Source organism: Solanum stenotomum, chromosome 11 (genome assembly GCF_019186545.1).
Source record: "Solanum stenotomum isolate F172 chromosome 11, ASM1918654v1, whole genome shotgun sequence".
NCBI classification, from domain to species: Eukaryota; Viridiplantae; Streptophyta; class Magnoliopsida; order Solanales; family Solanaceae; genus Solanum; species Solanum stenotomum.
Genome location: NC_064292.1, coordinates 605758 through 629105, shown reverse-complemented (window position 1 = coordinate 629105; position 23348 = coordinate 605758). Strand labels below are relative to the sequence as shown.

Sequence of the window (23348 nt, the reverse complement as noted above, 5' to 3'; positions counted from 1 at the left end):
TCAATTATCTAAATTTTAAATATGAAATTAATTCTAATTTAATTTAGTTCCAAAAATTAGTCATCGACTCTGGTGAAATAAATAGTAGTAACTAGTAAAAAGGAATGGAGTATTATCTTGCCATTTTTTTAAAGGAACAACTACTTTCTTTGTTTCATATTACTTGACCTAACATCTCATTAATTTTTTTTTATTAGACGTGTATTTTACTAAACTAAATTTATTAATGATATGTTAGAACTCTAATTTGACTACTCCTCTCTCCACCCGGAAATAAGATCAAACTATATATCCTAAGGTACCACATTAATAAACACATATTATCATGTTCCTTTTATAAAGAATGTTTGTGACTACAATTTTCAAATACCTATAATTTTATAAAGATCGACGAGTCAATAATAATACTAGTAACTAATTATTCTTTAATATAATTCTTTCACATGTTACAAACAATCTCATCATGCCGAGCATGAATCTTCCTACCGATTCAAATGAAATTGGTTTTCATTCATACATATAATTTGTCAAGGTTACTAAATAATTTAAATGTGAAACTAATAATACTATCTTGATATTTTTAAAATAACAATTACTTTCACTTTTTCATATTATTTGACCTCAATTGACTTAATAAACCTCTTATGAAAATAAGTGTTATAATTAAGAATTCAAGACAATAATTAATATACTTTTCTTACTATACCAATATATGTTCCATCTTCTTAATAGTATTCAATTTTTAAGAGGCATTTATTAAACAGTGGTAGTTTAGTAAACTACACATTTAACTTATTAATTTCTTAATGGACGTGATTTTTGCTGAGGTAACACTTATTTTGAAACGAAGAGAATAACCATTTCATCTAGTTATTTAATATTAAGGGCTCGTTTATTAAATAAAATGGTTTGTTTGGTTGGGGAATAAGTTATCCCAAGATTAATTATTCTAAGATTGTTATCCCACTCTCAATGCGACATAAAAATAACACTACAATCTGGGATAACTAATTTCGAAATAAGTTCTTCCATGATTCTATCCCAACCAAACATGAGATAAACTCATCCTAAAATTAACCCCGAAATTAGTTATAACTTATCCCTCATATCAAATGAGCTCTAAGTGCAATATGGGGGAAAAAAATACTCCATCTATCCTAATTTATGTGCATCATCCCTGTTTAATCCGTCTAAGAAAATGTTACATTTTCTTAATTGACAACTATCTTATAACATCATCTCCATTTATGTTATTATTGGGTTCACTAAACACATTACAAAGTATGAATTATGAAGCAATTCGGTAAACATAATAAAGTTTTTCTTTATTACTTAAACTTCTTATCCAATCAAACGATGTCACATAAACTAGACGAATAGGGTAATAGAAATTCTCTCAATTTACTAAAATGAACAAGTAAATATACATTATTTTTTAAGAATTCAACAATCACACACCTATCTACATTTTTAAAAAAGTCCTTAAATATAATTGCATACATATGCTATAATGCAATTGTATAACTGATTTTAACAATAACTTAGCACATGAAAACCCAGTAACAACATCTCCCGCCTTTTTAACTAACTGAATTTTATTTACATAAGTAACCGCTAAATTCTTCTTCTTCTTCAGAGATCCAAAATTTACAGAAGAAGAAGAAAAGCTCAAGAACAACTTTCATGAAAATGGCTCTACGGATGTCTGTTGTTGTTACCATTGCTACGTTTCTCTTCTTACTCTACCTTTTGATTTACACCAGTATTTTTGGTAAGCATGGGATCTGAATTTCTCTGTTTCTTGTTCTTTTTTTTATTTTTTTTTATTTTGTTGAGTTTCATACATTTCTGTTCATAATCTGAAGTTAAGAATCTTTGATTTGAATGTTTTTACAGTGAGAATGATGCAAAACTTGATCTCTGTTCATGATCAGAAGTACGACTTGGATCTCTATCAGAAAACAGAGTACAAAACTCCACTGAGAAATTCCAACAATGGAGGAACTGAAATGCTTGAATCACGGAATCAAAGTCGATTTCATCTTGTCTCTTTGGCATCAACACTGGGAAAATCGAACTTGAAGGTCAACAATGGAGGAATTGATGTGCCGGAATATCTGAATCACAGTTCAGTTCATCTCATCTCTTTCGCATCAGTTTCACCAACACTGCCGCCTACATTTCCACCACCAACGCCGTCTTTCTCAACCACATCAACGTCATCACCTCCGCCGCCGTCGCTAACACAGCGCCAAATCCAAGAACAGCAACTGAACAACATCTTAGAGGCATTAATCGGAGCAGGGGATTTCGTGGGGTGGGCTAATTTGTTATCTTCAGCAGATTTATCATCTCTTCCACTCACCGCCACCTTCTTCATCCCTGGAAAAACCGCCATGGCAAATCATCAAACAGTTGGTGTGCAAAACTTAGACCCATTATTAATCGCTTATCACATAATCCCACAACGCCTCTCTTTCTCCGATCTCCAACAGCTCAAACCCAACACACGAATCCCAACTCTTTTGCCTTCTAAATTCATCATCGTCACCAACAATTCTTTATCCAATTTCACCATTGATGGGTCTCAAATCACATACCCAGATCTATACGTAAATCTTGCTTTCACATTTCATGGGGTCGATAAAATTCTTGAATACTCTGTAAATAATGCTGAACCCCTGTTATCTCCTCCTGTTGAAAGTCCACCAATACCTGATGCTCCTAGTCCACCATTAAAGCCGAAATTTCCACCATTTTTTCCTGCAAGAGGAAGAGGGTTTATTGATGGGTCTGATTCAAATATTCCATTTTCCATTGAGAAATTGATGGTTTTTTTGAGTGTTAGTATCTTTTTGCTGCAGTGATGAAGATCAATGTACTGAGTAACAGGTTCACTGCTCTGTTTTTTTTTTCTTGAATCAGCTCTGTTATGGTGAATTCATGAAGAAATGAGAAACTTTAGCAAGATTGAAACTTTTTTAGTTTTAATTCTGTCTGTTTTGCTTAATTGCATAGTTAATGTTCTATCATGTGATTAAGTTAGCAAACAGTGTGCATAAGTTTAGTTTCAAAACGTTATACTTTTTAAGTAATTTATAACTCATGAGTGATGACTTATATGATATGATTTAATTCCTACAAAATTTATGCCGATTGAAACATGAGTTCAATTTGTGGACATAGCTTATTTCAAAAAACTTTTGTTAAACAAAGCAAGAGTTCTCTAAATTTATGTCTTATAAAAAAATTAGATCACAATTAAGGATATTTTGATTCACAAAATTTGAGTAAATGAGCAAAATGGACAAAAATCAAAGACCACTATCATACATTGGCTATAGAAAATAATAATTAGTTTTTCAAAATAAAATTACTACATATTTTAAAACTAAATAAGACTATTTTAATTACAATAATTAAACATTAAAAATATCTAAAAAAAATATGTTTAACTCTCGAAATTTAGACAAGTCATATAAATTTGGCAGAGGGAGCACACAATGGATGTGTTGGCTTTGGTAACATAAATTGTTAGTATTTTTTTTTAGGCAAACAACATAAATCCCGCTATTTTAAGAGATAATTACATAAACTTTTACCTAATTTGCAATATTGCGTTCCTAACCATACTTTAGGCCTCAGATATTGTATCTGCCTTTTCTAGATACATGGATCTCGGATACGTAGAGTCAAAATTATGTGTAATTTGTTTTAGATATATAGTATCTACATGGATTCACATGTATTTAACTCTCTCGCTCGCCTCTTTCCTATCTCGCTCGCCACCCCCCCCCCCCCCCTTCTCTCCCTATGTATGTGTATTTCAGAATGTATCTGACATCCTATATGCATGTATATAATGTGATTCACATGTATTTGGGATACACAAAATATCCCGCTTGCCTTTTTTTGTATTTTAGTGTATCTGACAGTAAAAATAAATATATCTAGGTGTATATGACTTCAAATATGATAGAAAAATATTAATTAGTGAAATAATATGTAATTATTTTAAACTATTCCGAGATTTAATAAATATGTCATAAATATTTGTATAATTTGATAGTTTTTCCATTTTTTTTTGTAAAAAGAGTAAAGGAATAAATCATTATGGGCCCGTCCCGTTTTAGACTTTATGAGCTCACAAGCCCAAATTCCATCCAAGCTAGCTGGATCTGAATAACTGCTTTGCTTTCACTTTCGGAAAATTACTCCGGCGAACTCTTTGGAAAATTACTCCGGCGAACAAATGGAATCATCATCACTGCTCTTCAACCAGCTCAAGGTTTCAAAATTTCGATGTTATTTTCTCAAAAGTTGTTCGTTTTCACATCTTGCTTAAAGACTAACTGCTTGATTACTGTCTGAAATCCAAAAAAAAATTCAGGCAGCAGAGCCATTTTTCTTACTAGCAGGTCCCAATGTGATTGAATCTGAGGATCACATTCTTTACATGGCCAAACACTTGAAGAATATCACTTCTAAGTAACTTTCTCATCTCTCTTACAGTTTCATATGTGATTTTGGAATGTATTCATTTGTTTTAACTAGTGGATTTTGCAATATTTCACCAGTTTAGCACTAAGGAATGGTAGTTGATCATATGGTCCAATTTGAGGTTCATTTTTGTTGTTTTTCATTATGAATTTAGTGGACATATAGACATAAGAATTGTGAAATTTGAAAAAAAGAAGTAATATTTGCTTTCAAGTTGGAATGGTATTTGGAGTTGTTTTTGGACATGTATACAAATTAGAGTTGTTTTTGAATAGTTGTGAGTGATTTGGAGTTAAAAATATGATTTTTGGAGCTTTTCGATTCCGGAAAATTGTAACAATTCAGTGTCCAAACAGTTTTGCTGGAAAACATCCATGGCCAAGCGGGCACTTAATGATTGAGTTATCTTTTTTTTTTATAGACTTGGGTTGAAGTTTGTGTTCAAGTCGAGCTTTGACAAGGCTAATCGAACCTCGTCTAAATCATTCCGTGGTCCTGGCTTGGCTGAAGGCTTGAAGGTATAAAAGTGCCATTACTTTGCTGGAAACATCAGGCACTCTAATTTCTGGAAGGATATCACAATATTTTGGTTTCATGTTTTTCATTTTTTAACTCCTATATCAGTTTTAGGAAGATGTATTTTGTGAATGAAGGTCTCTAATCCTGCTTCTCTTGTGATATAATTTTGCAGCTTGGTTTAAAATGTTATATGTTTCTCATGTATGAATTCCACTGTTACAAAAACCCTTCCAGCATATAACTAATCACTTTTCCTCCTTTGTTGCAGATCCTTGAAAAGGTGAAAACAATATATGACGTACCCATTGTTACTGATGTTCATGAATCTATTCAGGTAAAATTTGTTTGCATATTTTGGTGACACACTGCCATTTATAATTAGAATTTTTGTGGTGATATTCTGTTTGATCGGGGAATTTGATGATCCAATGCAATATTCACTTAGGAATATGTTACTTCGGTAAATAGATTGTGATTATTTTTTCTTCTCATCCATTCTTATTCCTCTGAAGTTTATTGACCAACTTAAGGTTTTCCCATTCCACAGATACTTTTTTTGTATGATATTCCTCATTTCCGACTATTCTGAGAATGTCATGGATGTTGTGTTCTATGGTTGGAGAAGATTTCAAAAGCTTAGTGTGTTGTTGGTTGTACTGACACTTAATTTGTCAGAAACATATTATGCAAAAAAATAAGTTTGGGTATCAGTGTAATGTGATGTTTTCAGTTGATTTATCCATTTTGTATATCAGTTCATCATTGAATATTGGTGGTCCAGAAGTAGTTTCCCTTCCACTATGAACTGCATCTAACAGTATTTTTTCAGTGTGAAGCTGTTGGCCGGGTTGCAGATATAATTCAAATTCCTGCTTTCTTATGTAGGCAGGTTATAATCTTCATTTTCAGAAAGATATTGTGACTTTTTCTGCCCAAATTTTAAATACATTTCTCAGGAAGCAGCCATATTGATCTATTTTTTGGCTTTTTATGATAGACCGACCTACTTGTTGCAGCTGCCAAGACTGGAAAAGTTATTAACATTAAGAAGGGCCAGTTTTGTGCTTCTTCAGTAAGTAACTTTCCTTTTACTTTTTTTTTTTTAATTGGATCAATCAGTAAGTAACGTTCCTCTTTTCAGTTTCTTTTTAGCTCTCCTTTCACTTGCCCTTGTCAAGACAGTGATAAATTTGTATCCTTTATCTTGGATGCACTCGTGGGTTTCATATTCTGTCTGTTTTTTTACTTATGCTACAATGTTCTCAGGTGATGTTAAATTCTGCTGAAAAAGTGAGATTGGCTGGAAATCAAAATGTCATGGTGTGTGAGAGAGGAACAATGTTTGGCTATAGTAAGTTTTCTTCAGTTTGTTTCTTCTTATTAACTTTTTCTAGTTGGATGAAAGCAAGTCTCGGAGAAGTAATTTTCAGTTTTTTTTTTTAATCTGGAAAGGAAGGTATTGAAGATTTACAAGTACATTGTGAATAATTTTCTGCACTGATCTTCTAATGGTTAATGCTAAGCATAGGATAAATGAACTTGGTGTTCATGAAAGGTGCATAAAAGGCCAGATGCAAAATGATTCTGGGGTGGGGACCTAGGGTGGACAGAAGCAAATCCATTATTCGTTTTAAGTCGAGCAATAAGTGGAGTAATTCCTGATATAACAGTAAAGGAAAGGTGTTTAGGTGGATGGGGTGGATATTACTCTACCTGTAGGACCTTCACAAAGCATAGCTGTTCCCAAACTCGGTAAGGAGGAGTCTTACCGTAAGTATTTAAATCTAACATATATTATTTGACTCTGCAGATGACTTGATTGTAGATCCACGGAACTTTGAGTGGATGAGGGAGGCCAATTGCCCTGTTGTAAGAGTCTTATTTATCACTGTATTTTATTATTAGATTCCCAGATAAAATAACTGGAGGAATCCACTTATTCTATACATAGATATTTGTTTTTGGATGTACTTTTTCTCATTTACATTCTTATATCTCAGGTTGCTGATATAACTCATTCATTACAACAGCCTGCAGGCAAAAAGGTGCATTGTTCTTTTACCCTTCCTTAGACAGTACTGAAAATCTTTAGAGGAGTCTTTGATATGTTATGCACTGATAAATGGGAAAGCAAAGGAGAAACTATTCTAGTTTGCCATAGCAGTTCAGTAATGGATACGTGCAGTTTATTGACAGCATAAACATTCACTTTGAGTCCATGACTATGACTCATGGAGTTTAATTAGTTTGAAGCTTTTTAAGTTTAATTAGCAGAAATTCCTTCTTCCATATCATGTTAGACACATCTGTGTACAGAATCAACCCCTAATTACCGATCTTCTCTTTCATTATGACATCATCCTGACTTTGTGCTGTTTGTATCTTTCAAGCCTCAGAATCAACTGTTAATAATTTATTTCAAGTATTAACCAGTAGCCAATTCAACGTTCTAAGATCACGAGTTCAATCGCATAATCCAGACCATTTCTAGGATCTAGTGTTAAAGTTTATTCTATGTCAATGAATTGAAGTTCTGCATTCTTATACAGCTGGAAGGTGGTGGTGTTGCTAGTGGCGGTCTTCGTGAATTAATTCCTTGTATTGCCAGGACAGCTGTTGCTGTGGGAGTAGATGGAATATTTATGGAGGTATAAAAGAGCATCTGGTATTTGTAAAGTTGCAATCTGCTTGCACTTCTTGTTTAAGAAGACAAAGACATTTACTCCTTGTTTAAGACAGTGAAAGGAACTGGAGAGTTGGAATCAAAATGCGGTGATATTACTTTAGCTGGTGCATTCATTCAAAAGAAAAACTTTCAAGCCTTCTTGAGATTCCTGAACTTCTAGGATATCCGTTTTGTCAAAACTTGCTTTAATTTTCTGCTCAACTCATTCTCAAAAAAAAATCTGCTCAACTGAATCAGAGATATTTTTCATTAGGTGCACAATGATCCCCTGAGTGCTCCAGTTGATGGTCCAACACAGTGGGTAAGTTACACACAAACTATATCATATGTTGAGACTTTTGGGACATCCTCTTTTTTTCCCTTAAAATGAAACTGTGGCATTCTGATTTTAGCTATTAATTTGATCAATGCTTTGTATTGACTCAGCCTCTGCGTCATCTGGAGGAACTACTAGAAGAGCTTGTTACGCTTGGTGTAAGTCAATTTCTGTTTAGCATGAATTGCATATTTGACACTGTTAAGGTGCTATGGTATATCCAAAACACTGGGCGTTTGAGTAGGTTGTGTTAAGCTATAGCAGGCATATTTGGTGCTTGAAGTATATGACATAGGAGGGAAAAGATAGGAGAAATGCATTAAAGAGTAGGTTAATCAAAATTTTGTATTTCCTAGTTTTCCTCTTCTATATTTTTTTCTTTTTTAAATTTTTTATATGTCATTTATCCAAAACATTTGCTAATTTTTCTTTATTTCAATTATGTTTTTTGTTTTCCTAATTCCTCTAACCTGATTAATAAGTAGTCTGTAGTAGCCAATTTTAGCATCTTCTGTTGCCTGTTGACCCTAGAATGATGCCGGTGTGGATGCTATGGTCTATACCAGAGTTGAAGAGGGTTGTAAGGAGATGTAGATGTAGTTCCCTGTTCCACAAGGGTATTTCCAAGACTATAATTTTGGAACATCTGGCTACTTTGCAGTGGAGTTGAATGCTCATTTGATGTGCGTTTTAACCAAATAACTTGGTGAAGTTTAAGTTGGACAATTGTCTCTCTTAAATGGCACTTTAATGCAGATATCAAAGCATTAATGCATGCCCCTCGTCTCCCCACGGGTTGTCTTTGCGAAAGCAGCGCCAGAAAATAAATATACTCCCTCTATTTCATTTTACTTGGCCCTTATATTGGAAATAGATGTTTCATTTTACTTGTCCATTTCAGAAATCAAGAGAGTTTTATCACTTTTTTCCCATATTACCCTTAGTATTAAATAGCTACATAAAGTAGTAGTCAAATTTAGAGTTCTAAAGCATCATTAATAAGGTTAGTTTAGTAAAAATACACCTCTAATTATAGCTTTCTTAAGGGGTGTGTCAGGTCAACATGTGCCAAGTAATAGAAATGGAGGAAGTAGTTGGCAAAGTGATATATTAATTGTTATTAGAATACTATAAATGAAAAAATGACAGCTCGATATGAAGCATCCCGCACTCATGCAGGGTTGAAGGACTGCACACCAAGGGGGTGTAATGTACACAACCTATCATGACGCAAACATCATTGGTTGGTTCCACGGATCGAACCCATGATCTCTAGGTCACACGGAGACAAGTTAACCATTGTCCAAGGCTCCCTTTCATGAAAACATGAGTAGAACTCATAAAAGTTGCCTTTCTTAAAACTTCTGGATTTTACAGAAAAAATCAGTGCATTAAAACAATAAATAGATGTTGGTAAATACAAGGAACAAAGAAATCAAACTACTTAACGGTGGTATATGTTGTCATTTAGCTTATACTTCTAGCATTTTTTGTATATCTCTGTGTTCCTTTCTTCCAAGCACTTTGCAGTTATTCTTTTTTTTTTTTTCCCTGATATCACATTTCTTACAGAGAGTTAGCAAGGGGAAGCAGCAGTTCAAAATTGATCTCACTCCATTTTGTGATTAGGGCACAGAAGTTTGGCTATCAGTAAGCAATATTCTAACCCATAAACTATACATTATGTGTTCAAGCTCATAGCAGTTGTACTTGACCAGTTGAACTTATGTTGCAGTTCATGATTTACATTATACTTTATGTAGTGTTTTTTCTTACTACTTCTGGGAAATGAATTGGTTTTATCTAGTCCATGATTCATATATTAGTTTCTGATCTGGATATTCTGATAGTTCACTTTGTTGACAAACTACCTGTCTAACATAGATGAGAATGTTTTCTTGAGCCCTATGAACTTGTTAGTTGTAAACCTTGACATCATTAATCTCTCAACTTCCATATTCTTATCCTTAATATGAATGTTAGCCAGATGATTCTGCAGAGAAGATGTCTCCAGTCGTTTTAGCTTACATGTGGTGATGAGCTTCCTGCATTTTTAGTTTGCTACTTTGAAGACATTACACAGCGTGTATTCGTTACTATACTGAACGTTATTAAATTTTCACTGTTTGTTGTAATTTGATCCGAGACTGATTCATTGGTGAGAGTTGTAACACTTCCAGTGCATTTAGAAGGCTAAAAATGCTCTCTTTGGACTTCCTTTAGAACCTTTCGGTACCATATGTTACACCTTTGTAAGAAATTCATGCTATTTAACTTACACTGTGAATTCATTCAACTTCTGTTGTTGAGGAAGTATTCCTTCTATGCATTCGATTGAGATGCAACTGTTGCTAGCTGAAACTCGTGTTATCGTATTATCAGTCTCCAAAACAGATATTGCCACAGCTGTTAGCTTTGTTTGTGAGAGAGGAATTGGTGCAAGAGAATGCCTTGCTAGTCTTTACTTGCACAAAAAAATAAGACATATAGAATGTGATTTCAAGGCAAAATAGCCTATATAAGCTATAATATGTCATCTGATTTGGTAACAGATTTGACTTGTACAAAAAGCTACAATGGTGTAAATTAGTGTGGTGTTTACACAGGGAGAATATTGAATGATTCAGGTGTTGCAATTTCATTTTATACTTCCAATGTTTGGATAGTTTCTATGGCCTAAAAATCGAACTACAGATAAACTAGAAAAAAATGAAGTAAAGCCTCTCTCCCTAACAGCTACAATTCACTGATTTCACCATCTCTGCAACTGCCTACCCACATGTACAAATTTGACTTTGAGTTATTGTTTGATGGTAAAACACCACAACAATCCCTCCTTGGAGACTGCACCAGAAGAAAAAAAGAAGATCCAGTAAAAACATTATACGAAAAGGTGTTATAGTTGATATGCACAAATTGATCTGGACACCATAGGACAAATGTATGTATAGAAGTGTTAAAAATTGTACCTTTTGCCATCTGTTGTTATCTGGTCTTTTCAACAAAACAATGTTGTTGATATTCTCAGGTGACTCAATTTTCCATCTGCAAGAAGGTGAAGACTCTCTATGTCTATAATAAATCCCAATAATCTGATTTCTCGAATGATCAAATTTCGCGGTGTTCATGTAATACACAAAAGGTTTCTGGCAAGGATGTTTTGTAACAGGCCTAGTGTTGAATGCATAAGCAGTGTAATCTGCTCTTCTGTACCAATTGAGAAATGTCCTTGAAGGCATTTCAAGTTCTCTAGGTGAAACATTTCCTCTAATTATCTGAACAACATAGCCCCATGACACTGAAATTGACCAATATCTCTCTTTGTCATAGCAAATTGATTGTTGCATTAGGTTAGCTGAGTCGAGTTTCGATGATTCAAATAGGCGTTGGAGACCGTTAACCCTGGAAATTCCTGGGAATATTGGGTCTACTACATCAAGATGATGAAGTGAGACTAGTGGTGTTACTGGATGTGCTCCCAATAGGCCTAGTAAGTTCCCATAGACATCATACTGTACTACCACAAACAAAACAAAAAAAAATATCATCAATTTCAGCCAAATGCTTTAGAATACTTATAATCTATGTAGCTAGGACTTTCCAAAATGTTATATTTTTGAAGGATCTGATACATATCTGACGATATGAGCAACATAGCATATGATTTATCATCGATAGTATAAGTTTCCATGCATACATTATACTATACTACCACAAACAAAACAAAAAAAGATCATCAATTTCAGCCAATGTTTTAGAGTACTTATAATCTATGCAACTCTGGCTCTTCAATAATATTGTTGTTTGAACTTGTATCCCATGTTGGATTCTCAAAAAAATACAATTTTTTCGGAGGATTCAACATACGTCAGGCGGCTATTTTTAAGAGTTTGAGCAACATAGCCTTTTTAAGAGTCTGAGCAACATTGCCTATGACTTACGATAAAGTCAAAATGTATAAGAATTGAGTTTAGCCTATAATCAATGTTACTTGGACTCTTTAAAAGATGCTTCTTGACCCGTGTTTGATTCTCAAGAAATGCACAACTTTTTAGAGTATCTAACACACACTACACATCCAATGAAACATTATTGAAGTGTCGAGGCAACATAACGATCAATAATTGAGTGATTTTTTTGTTACAAGATAAAAGAAAGGTGACTTTATTACCCCCATTTGCCATGATTAAGTGATCATATGTTTCATTTGCACATGGGATCTATGCTCCTATATATAGGTAAACTCAAATGTCCAATTAAAACAAGTATATCAATCAATTAATACAGAATTTCAAGTCACCTAAACGATAACTAAACATAACCATTTATGATTTAAGAAATTAATAACCTATTATGATATGCAAACTTACACAGAACGATAGTGTAGAAATTCTTTATATTATCAGTGCAAATAAAAAATTTACCTGATGAAATCCGCGTTCTTTTGTAAGTGGTACACCAAGTTCAGCCATACAAGCTTGAATTCTATCATCACTTCCATATAATCCAGGATATCTTTGTATACAACTATCTTGCATTTTTTCTAACTCTTTTGCCAATGGATAACTAATTGCAAATCCACCACCACCATAAGCCATTGAATATGAAAAAAATATATTTTGTACATGACTTTCTGAAGAGCTACCAATATAGTAATATTGGTTATGATCATATTTTGATAAAACCCTAACTACATTTTCCACAAAAAATATTGTATCGTCATCCCCCATCACGAACCATCTCACGTCTTTCAAACCCAACCTTAATGTCTCCGAAACAACCCTAGATATCCTTAGAGCCGATCTTCTCCCTTGTCGATTCGTGTAATGAAAATTTGTAGTGTCATCTGAAAAAAAAAAAAGGATCAATACTTGTATATAATAACATTTTTTTTTTCACTTGATCACTTTTAATACATTTATAATACAATTTTAATACATATTACAAAGAACAATTTATTATTCACATATAATACAAGTTTTATTAATGGATAATACATTCATCACACATTTTAAAATACAATATGTCAATTTCTTACCAAACAATTATAATATATTTAGAAAAACAGTTATAAGACATATATATTGCATACATAATTCACTTTTAATACATATTGTAGATTTAACATAGTATTGCTATGTATTGCTATAAGTGGTAATAAATAAAAAGTATTGTTAAAATCAGTAATTATTTATTAAAAGGTACCCAATGTTCAACTCATTTTCGACATATAGAATTTACAAAAAGTATAATAATTTCAACGATAAAAACCTAAAGATCGAAACATCGATATCAGAAAACAAATAAAAACAAACATGTCATCGCGATCACCTGAAATCCTAATATCAGGTAGGGCTTCATTGTTATTAATTTTGACATTTTCATCTAACCAAACAACACCTCTTGTCTCTCCTGGTTTCCACCATAATTTAATATACTCTTTCCTTTTATCCCACAAAATCGACGATCCAGCTATCCCAAATACAACATGTTTGAGCTTAGTTTCCTCTTCTTTTTTTCGAACATTTTTATAATATTCATCATTTTGTTTGTTTTTTTCTTCATCTTGAAGAGTGAACATAGACGTGTTATTATTCGTCGAAAGATGATCAACTTCATCAATATTGGAAGAACAATCATCATTGTTAAGAATGTAATTTGTGGAGTAAATAAGATAAATGATTAATATTAAAACGAATAACCAAGTTATGATATTCCGATGGCTTAATTGAGAACGTTGAGAAGCACTCATTATAATTATTATGAAGAGATTAATTAAAATGGTTGAGTTTGTTTACAATAATTCATGATGGAGAAGAAAATTGGTGAGTAAGAGACATAATCGGATGAGTTTTTTGAAGTTTGTTAGAGGAATGAATAAATCTCGATGCGCAAATAATATTAAATTAAAAATTATAGTAATAAATGTGATTTGTTATGTGAGTAGTTTGAACATATTAAATTATATTTATCTATTGACTTTGCTAATATGGTGTGAGTTTAATTGATATTATAAATGTTAGACGTGGCATATTTAGATGATGCCATATGGCAATTTAAAGTTTTGGAATTTTTCGTGGATGGTCATGATAGATCTGAGTCGAAAAGAAAACGTTAAGGTCATTTTTTTAATTTCAAGTAATAGAAAACATTTTGAGTCGATCATTTTCAATACCTTAGGGGTAGATTTGAGTGGAAAAATAAAATGTTAAGATTATTGTTTGATCTCAAAGGTTAACAAAAGGTGTTATGAGCTATTTTCAATATCTTAAATGTAGATTTAACATAAAGTATTATTCAAAATAAACTGATATTAGAAGTCTGATCAAATAAGTTGTAATTAAGTTTGTATTGATTTCAGGAAATGGTAAGTTTTTTCATACGACCTCCTTTCATATAATTTTAGGTTTATCTCGTTCGTTTTTAATACTTTCACTCACCATAATTTAACACTTATGAATCATTGCATATGTAGGTCGATATAAGATATGACCATGTCATCTCAAACGACCTAATTCTCTTAATTTATCCTTAATACTATTTTTATTCCTATCTAATCTTGTATTACCATATATTTATCTAACTGCATCTCTAGCAACCCAATATTCAGTGCAATAATAATATTAGTATTGTAACTATTTTGCAGAATTTATCTTTCACTTTAACAAACTTATTCCATCACATAACACCCTGCATATAGCACTTCTTCATTTCAATCATCTAATCTTTAATTCAATGAATTTTATCTTGATCGTTTTATTATATCATTCTCTTAAAATAACGAATCTAGATATCGTAAGGAAAAAATTGTTATGGTAATTCGTAACGAGATTGAGGACCGACAAGATAGATATATAATTTGTTATGTAAGAATGGGGTAGAGATCTTATTAATTTTGTATTCTTGTATAATTATACTAAATTACACTCAAATTCAATTATCAGATCACTTTCCAAACGGATCGAAGTGAAGGGTCCACAGAGCACCGAAACGTTCTTTGGGGCTTATGTGAGTAAACTAACACATGGCCCATAATACCTGCACAGCTGATAACATGAATTGGGTCCTCCAACTTTGTGCGCCATGCCCTTGGAATTAAATATTTCAAATTAACCCATTTTTAAAAAAAATTAGAACATTCTGGTTATCATCGATCAATCGATCATTTCCTTTTCTACTAAGTGACTGCTTAGGGATCTCAGCGTACGATCTAGGTTGTTTCCCTCTCGACTTTGGATCTTAGCACCCAAAAAGTCTATCTGTACAAATGATCTAGTCCTATTCTTGTCGTACGAATTCCACCCATTTAGAATTCTTATCAGGTTGATTTATATAGTGGTTATTCAATTGAGGACGAATCTAGAGAGTCAGAGAGTGTTTACTTGAAAGGTTATAAGTCAGTGACAACTTAGAATAATTTACCATGAACTTACATTATTTAAAAATTATTGGAAGGACAATTGAGTTGAATTTAGACAAAATTGATCCTATCTAGTGATCAATGGAAATATCTTCTTTAATTATTTTTCTGCATACATACAATATCTTAGATATGATTTGGAATTTGGTGGACTATAGAAGTGTAAATTGACTACTCAAAAACCTAATAAACACCACAAACAAAAACTGTAAGAAAAGATAAATTAATTCTTCTAGTGCCAACATTGAAACATGACTTATCTAATCACACCACATGCCCCTAAGGTCCAACACATTGTCATTTGTCCCCACCATTTCATTGTTAGGTATATAAACAAAGGAACCTATTCAGTCAAAAATATACTAGTGAAAGAAACACGAGGGAAGTAGATAAGATGAGGATAAATAGGCTATAGGGTGGATCTAGGGTTGGTAGGGTGTTCATTCAAACTCCCTCGTTTAAAAAAGACATTGTATATATAGGGTAAATTTTTTATTTGTTACGTATAGGTATATGATTTTGAATCACCTAAATACAAAAGTAAAGATTGACTCAATGATTTAAGAGTTTAAAATTTTCCCGAGTTAGAGAGCATAGGTGGAGCCAGCGTTAAGAGTTTGGGGGTTCTAAATTTTAGGACAGAACAGAAAAATATTGCAAAACATATTTTTAAAAAAAGGTAAAGAGAATTTTTTATTGATAATGGGGTTCGAACCTACAACACTAGTATGAAAATCATTTTCACTACCTTTTCTTACCACTTAATTAGTTGTCAATCAATTTTTTTAGAGGGTTCATAAGTTAATACATATATATATTTATTTAATTTTTCAATTCAAATACATGATCTACGAAAAAACTAGTAAATTCGTCCGAATCCACGAACCCCACCAATCTCCGCCTCTAATTAAGAGTTGCCTGCTATATTTTTATAGTTACTAATTTAATTTTCATCTTGACACGTGGATGTAGGTAGATATACTCCTATGGGTCCGACTTTGAAATTATGGATGATGTTCTGCTGTAGAAAAACTTATCTATTTGAACGTAATTCGATCGGATCTAACTTTACTATAAAAAATTTGATATATTATAATATGCACAAATTAAACTATAGGGGTTGTTTGGTTTGTGGGCTAAGTGATTATAACCTCGAGATAAATTTATGTGGCTTATATATTTGATATAATTATTTATTTTAGAATTAGTAATTCTGAGATAGTAAATTCTATAACAATCTCGATATAAAAATAATAATAAAACGACACATTTTCCCTTATCTATAGCTTTTATCTCAACATTTCACAACCATAACAAGGTTATAAATTGAAAATAGAAGTTTGTTCCAGTTTATCCGGTTTATTAAATTAAACATTTTCTTTATATCATATCCGATATATTCCATTTTTAGTTCAAAACGAACTTAAAATATCTTTCAATAATTAAAAAATATGTCTCATTAATTGCATTATAACTTCGAAATTAAATAACTTGTTCTTCAACCAGATGACGTATAAAAACAAAAGCACATGACAACAAAAAACGTCTAGTCTATTATTTCTCTAAATTGTGAGACAAAAAAACATGAGACCAATATGTAGTAAGATATGGTGAGTAGCCCTATAAGCTTTACTAGAAGGACCTCCCAAGTCCAAAAACAATAGACAGCAAGAAAGGCCTCACATCCCCCCCCCCCCCCCCCCCCCCCCCCCCCCCCCCCCCCCCCCCCCCCCCCCCCCCCCCCCCCCCCCCCCCCCCCCCCCCCCCCCCCCCCCCCCCCCCCCCCCCCCCCCCCCCCCCCCCCCCCCCCCCCCCCCCCCCCCCCCCCCTAATATTCTAAATTATCTTAGATATAATTAAATTGACGATGAATTCTTAATATTTGACAGAATGAAAAAAGATCAAGTTTAAGTGAAGCAAATCCAAACAAAACAATAATTTACCATAAGGGCGGAGTGGGGATTGTTGCCGATGAAGGGGTGGAGGGTGGGCAGAAGCCAATGAGTTTGAAATGTCAATTATGAAATTGTTTTTTTACTCCCACTAGAAGAATCATTTTTAAAAACATTTTAACTAATTAAACATGAAAAAACTAGAATTTTTTTCCCTTCACACCAAAGTTGGATATTTTGTAATATATAGATGTCTTAAATTGAACAGACACATCTGTTCATGAAAGAACATGACTATTATGAAAATTAGTCATTTGTTATGAAATAACATGACTATTATGAAAAGTTATCTCTTAAGTTCTACAAATATAAGGACTCTAAGAGAAAAATCTGCATATACAAGACTTTGTTGTATCATGAAAAGAATTGCTTGTATTTTCTCCAATATGTATATGTGTAATATCTCTTTAAGAAAAGTGATTCTTCACACATCAAAGTCATCTTCTCTTCAATTGTATTTCCTTATTATTTTTCTATCACATACACTTGAAATCTTTTTTCAAAAAAATATCTAAGCCCACAACTCATCAATGCAAGTGAGAGAGTGATACAATATATCAAATCAAGAAACAACAATTTTAGATGCAGGAAAATTAATCTCCAACATTCTTCTTCTATATTTTTTTTCATTTTTTGATTCCAAATGTTTTTGTATTATGTTGATCATTGAAATGAAGGCATAGGGATAAGTGTTTATGCCATGTGAATATCTAGTTGTATAGGCATGGGATAAGATAATTCTTCAATGACAATCATTCTTTCTTCTTACTTTTCTATTTAATTACACTCTTCTTAACCTTTTGTGCCAGTAAGAAAGTTGTACATACATAACTTTTTGTCCAATCCCAATATTTAAATCATTAGAGACTTCTTTGTTTGTGGAGTATATAAATAGATCAACTTTGTGTAAAGTCTGCAGGATATCTACTTACTTTAACAACTCCTCCAATCAAAGGCAAAAGCATCTATATCCTACTTCTCTTCAGGTATATTGTATATGAATTATGAGCCTACCTTATTGAATGAAAGTTTGATTAGATGATGATAAGATTGCGTACACATCATTCTTTTCAAAGTCTATTTATGAAATTACAGTAAATATGTTGTTATATTTTGAAAAATTACATTGCGCACATTGTTTTGCTCCCCCCCCCCCCCCCCCCCATCAAAACTTAACATACTTGAGTTGTATTGCTACGCTCCACACGTAGTTCTGTTCTTTGGTTTTGTTAAGAAGTCGCACATCAGTAGATGGATGAGAAATTGGTCTCTTTGTATGGACTTGGACAAATATAATCTTCGCTCATGAGCTAACTTTTGAGGTTGAGTTAGGCTTAGGTGTCATAACTTTACATGATATTAGAGCCAGACTCGTCCCAATTGTTGTTCACCGATGTTGGACCTCCATTTATAAGCGTTAACGCACCAGTTAAGGTCTGGGCATGTGGAAGAATGTTAAAAAGTCTCACGTCAGTAGAGAAATGAGCAATTGAATTAGGTTCGTGTACCATATCTTTACAGGTTTAGAATGACCCTATATACGAGTCAACTCAAAATTTTAATTTTATATATACTAAAAGAGATATATCGTCAAAAAAAATGATTTCTTAATTTTTATCTTATAATAACCTACTAAGTAAGTTATATCAATAAAATATATTACGTTTTATCTTCAGCATGATAAACATAAGATTTTTTATCAAGCAATAACACTTCACTAATTAGGACATGTTTGACTGGAGAATAAGTTATTCTGCTATTACTTATTTCAGGTTTTGTTATTTAGGTGTTGTTATTTCGTCTTCTATTTGGAATAAAAATAACATTATAATTTTAGAATAACTTATCACGAAATAAATATTCCACAATTTTATTCCAACAAAATATAAATTAAACTCATTAATAAACTAATTCTAAAATTAATTATTTTTTATCCCTCGTACCAACTAAGTCCTCAAGTATTTATTGAGGTTAATATTCGTCCTAATGTCATTGTCAAGACAGCAAATGTAGGCTATAATGCTTTAAATAGTGAACTACATATAATATTTTCAAGCAACTTTTAGTAAATAGCCTAATTTGCCCTTCTTTGACAAAATTACCCTTCTAAATTTGAGGTTTTCAGGTGTTCTTTCCACAAAAGGTTCATTGATGGACTCATACTATTTAAAAGTTAGCATTTTCATTCCTACTTTGCCCTTAACTCTTGTCTCTATTCACCTAGTCTGCCGTGTTCATATTGAGATCCGATTAAATTTAAATTTCATATAAAGTGTAAAGCGCTCTCTAATCAAAGTGATCATTTTATATTCAGCGCTCGATCTAAAAATCTTCTATTAAGGAAAAAAAAGTACTTTTCACCCCTTCACGATGACTCGTCTTATATCACGTAAAGCTTATCCTTGTATAGTCTTTTCTTAAGTGTTGTTATTGTCATACAAACTAACAGTAACAAAATATCATTTTCAAGCTACTAAGTCTTGCTCTTTTCAGTCATTTTCTGTCACAGGCCATTCAACTAATATTAAATATCTAGCTAAGTTACAATGACTAGTAATATGTCCATTTATAATTGTTTCTATTCATCTTCTATTTTAAAAATCAATACTATTAATATATTAAATTTAATGATATAATATATTTAAGATCATAAATAAAATACATATTATAGAAGAGTGTACATGCATTTATGAAAACATAACAATTATGACACTTTTGTACTACAAGATTTTAAGTTGTTTAACTTTTATATGATTAAAAATATACTTACATCCTTTGTTCAACTTTATATGGTTTTCTTATTCCTTTTTAATCTATAAGACATTTTTATATTTAAAATTTTACTATTACGCTTAATAACATATTCTTACAGCTAAAATAATGTCATGATGACATGGTTTAAATAAACTACATGTGCTAAGGGATCAATTTATATAACACTTTGTTTTTGTTTGGATGGTTGTTACATATTATTTCATAATGTATTATACTGTGTTGTATTGTATCATATCGTACGGTATTATTCAAAAGTATATGTATAGATTGCATCGTTCTCCGTCGTTATATAATGTCACACATTCATATTTGAATGATAAACCTACAAGAAAAGTAGGGTACACGAAATACTCTGAAAAAGTAGAGTAAAATGATGAAATATAATTATTAAATAATAAATAAAGACAAAATGAGAAGAAAATATTAAGGTAATGATACAATCACATCAAATCAGTCGTTAAATAAAACGAGTCTTTTCGTTATTACATAACCATACCATACAATTGAATTTAAGAACAATCAAAACAAACATTGTATTTAAACTAACAATACAATACAATACAACGAGTAACAACCATCCAAACAAGGTATAAGAGAGTTTTAATAGGCCAGTAGGATAACTATCTGAATTTTTATTCTGTTAGAGAGGATTTCGATTTCCCACCTTGTAATCCTAGTCCCCGTCCCTATTTGCACATCCATCTAGTATAAATTTCCGCCATCTTTATATATATATTTTTTTTACTGAACGTTCCGTCCAATCAAATATCGTCATGTAAAGTAAAAATGAAATGCTTTTGTGTAACTGGAGATAAAACTGAGAGTGAGCAGAGACACATATATATAGTGCTTTGATACAGACATGAGAACTGTTTGTGTACGCAGAAATAATGGAAGAAGAAAACAAGCAATCTCCTCTTATACCACCATTGCCAAGAGATCCAAGAGGTTCACTCGAAGTTTTCAATCCTTCAACTTACTCTTCCCGATCAACAAATCCAGTTTTCCGATCACAATCTTCATGGAAAAATTGGACCGCCGGCGAGTCCATTACCAGTAGTACCATCCCTGAAACAGAGGAAAAACCAGAGCAAATCGCAATTCCCAAATCGAGTAACGAAAATGAAGAAATCGCCACTTCATGGATGGCAATTGCTCCGGCTTCAGCGAAATTGACTTCTCCGATTACTCAGAAATCAATTACCGGTGGTGAGAAGGTTAATTCGAAGGCGGCAGTGGATGAAGTTGGTGCTGCTGCACAGAGAGCAGCGGAGTGGGGACTAGTGTTGAAAACTGATGATGAGACTGGGAAATTGCAAGGAGTTAAAGTTAGAACTTCTGGAGATGATGCGAATGGTAAAACAGAAACTTCTCGAAGAGATTCCGGCAACTCTGGTCGGAGTTCCGGCGAATTTTCTGATGATGGAGCTGGTAAGCATTTATATACAAAAATTTTAACATACACTTCAAATTCAAATTTTCCCAAACTTTTTCATACTTACACTAAATCACACGTTCAATGAGTTGTGAATTGGAATACATGTCAATAATCGTATATCGTTATACATTTATCGATTTGAGATAAACATTATTTTGTTCGTTGATTAATTGACTAATTATGAAATTGAGATAAACATTATTTTGTTCGTTGATTAATTGACTAATTATGAAATTAAAGGTAAAGAGAGGGGAATTCCAAGAGTTTCAGAGGATTTAAGAGATGCCTTATCAACATTTCAACAAACATTTGTGGTATCGGATGCAACCAAACCCGATTACCCGATTATGTATGCAAGTGCTGGATTTTTCAAGATGACGGGTTATACATCAAAGGAGGTTATAGGCAGAAACTGGTAATAACAATAAACTATTTCCGCGATTTATTTGTTTTTCTTACTTTTCTTTTGATATTTCATTTTATTATTGGACCGGGTTTAGTCGGTTCATGCAGGGTTCGGGTACGGATCCTGAGGACGTGGCTAAGATCCGAGAAGCATTGCAATCGGGTTCAACTTACTGTGGAAGATTACTAAATTACAAGAAGGATGGGACCCCTTTTTGGAATCTCCTCACCATTGCACCTATCAAAGATGATGCTGGCAAAGTTCTCAAATTCATTGGGTAAGTAAAAATGAACTTATTTCGAAAAATCGATTATACGTTTAAATTATTATGACGATTTATTACACATTTATTTTTATGTATTTACAAATATATGATACGAATAAGATTATTTATAATGATGCAATATTTATGATATCCACGTGACAATTATATATTTTTAAAATACATTATTAACTATTAAGTAGTGCATGAGATAATAGGCACTACCCAAAGTTTGAAATTGTTATAGCAATTTTGGTCAAAATTTGAATATATTTTGAACTTTTTTCCATTATTTAACTACCTACTATTCTGTTAAATTAAAGGTATATAAACTAAACGAGTACATAAGTACCCTGTATTTACTAATTTAGACAGTACTAAGATGAAAAACACATAATAATTAGGAAAATGACATACTTGAATAATGGTCCAATATTTTTTTTTCTTAATAAATTATAATGGTCCAAAGTTTATATATTGAAAGGTATTACTTCTTTTATGTCAATTTATTTGTCTGAATTTTTATTTAACACGGAGTTTAATAAAATAAAAAAGATTTTTTTATTTTGTGATGTTAAATTTTAGATATGTAAAATATATAAAAATGTCTTTTAATTTTATTCTTAAAGATATCAGTGAAAAGTTAAAAGTAATTAAAGAATTGTCAAAAAAAAAGAACAAAAAAATATATTTTTAAACGAATTGAAATAAAAAAGTAAAACAAACAAATTAAGACGAAATAACGCGGATTGGATGGGGGGTTTGTTGTGGGTTGAATGGGGGTTTGTTCCCTTATCTTTTCAATAATTCTTGCTTTTCTTTTGTAAATAACCAGCTGGATTTTGTCCTCATCTTATCTGTGGAAAGATTCAATACATGATTAAGATAGGGAGATGGTGGGCCTTAATATAGGAATGCCTTGTTTTGGACCATTTTCTGTCATAGATATCATAATAGGGAGCCCGTCAACATTTTGCATGAACTCTTACTATTTCATCCTTTTTACTTGTCAACTTTTGGAGTCTTTCTCATGCACCATACAACTTGTTGGATTGTACCCTCACCTCCCCCCCC

At 32.4% G+C, this 23348-nt stretch overlaps 4 protein-coding genes across 4 annotated transcripts in view; 3 read left to right on the top strand and 1 right to left on the bottom strand.

Moving 5' to 3' along the window:
- Positions 1–1689: 1689 nt before the first annotated feature.
- Positions 1690–2967, top strand: LOC125844432 (uncharacterized). The gene is made up of 2 exons (XM_049523746.1): positions 1690–1771; positions 1897–2967. The coding sequence occupies exons 1-2, from the start codon at positions 1690–1692 to the stop codon at positions 2865–2867; spliced, it is 1053 nt and encodes a 350-aa protein (XP_049379703.1). The 3' UTR covers positions 2868–2967.
- Positions 2968–4130: 1163 nt separating this feature from the next.
- On the top strand, positions 4131–10317 carry LOC125845086 (2-dehydro-3-deoxyphosphooctonate aldolase 1). The gene is made up of 14 exons (XM_049524510.1): positions 4131–4288; positions 4391–4488; positions 4922–5018; positions 5288–5353; positions 5849–5908; positions 6017–6091; positions 6286–6370; positions 6830–6888; positions 7020–7064; positions 7569–7667; positions 7959–8006; positions 8132–8179; positions 9594–9671; positions 10009–10317. The coding sequence occupies exons 1-13, from the start codon at positions 4253–4255 to the stop codon at positions 9648–9650; spliced, it is 873 nt and encodes a 290-aa protein (XP_049380467.1). The 5' UTR covers positions 4131–4252; the 3' UTR covers positions 9651–9671; positions 10009–10317.
- Positions 10318–10572: 255 nt separating this feature from the next.
- LOC125845081 (uncharacterized) lies at positions 10573–13776 on the bottom strand. The gene is made up of 4 exons (XM_049524503.1): positions 13353–13776; positions 12446–12867; positions 10991–11533; positions 10573–10865 (listed from the first exon to the last, which is right to left on the bottom strand). Exons 1-4 carry the CDS (start codon positions 13771–13773, stop codon positions 10758–10760), a joined length of 1494 nt encoding a protein of 497 aa, XP_049380460.1. The 5' UTR covers positions 13774–13776; the 3' UTR covers positions 10573–10757.
- A 7075-nt stretch (positions 13777–20851) lies between these two features.
- LOC125845079 (phototropin-1) overlaps positions 20852–23348 on the top strand; it is an 11078-nt gene continuing 8581 nt past the window's right edge. The window contains exons 1-3 of the mRNA XM_049524502.1: positions 20852–21599; positions 21847–22021; positions 22107–22289. Coding sequence (XP_049380459.1) covers positions 21059–21599; positions 21847–22021; positions 22107–22289 — 899 coding nt within the window. The 5' untranslated portion in view covers positions 20852–21058. The remainder of the gene's footprint in view (positions 21600–21846; positions 22022–22106; positions 22290–23348) is intronic.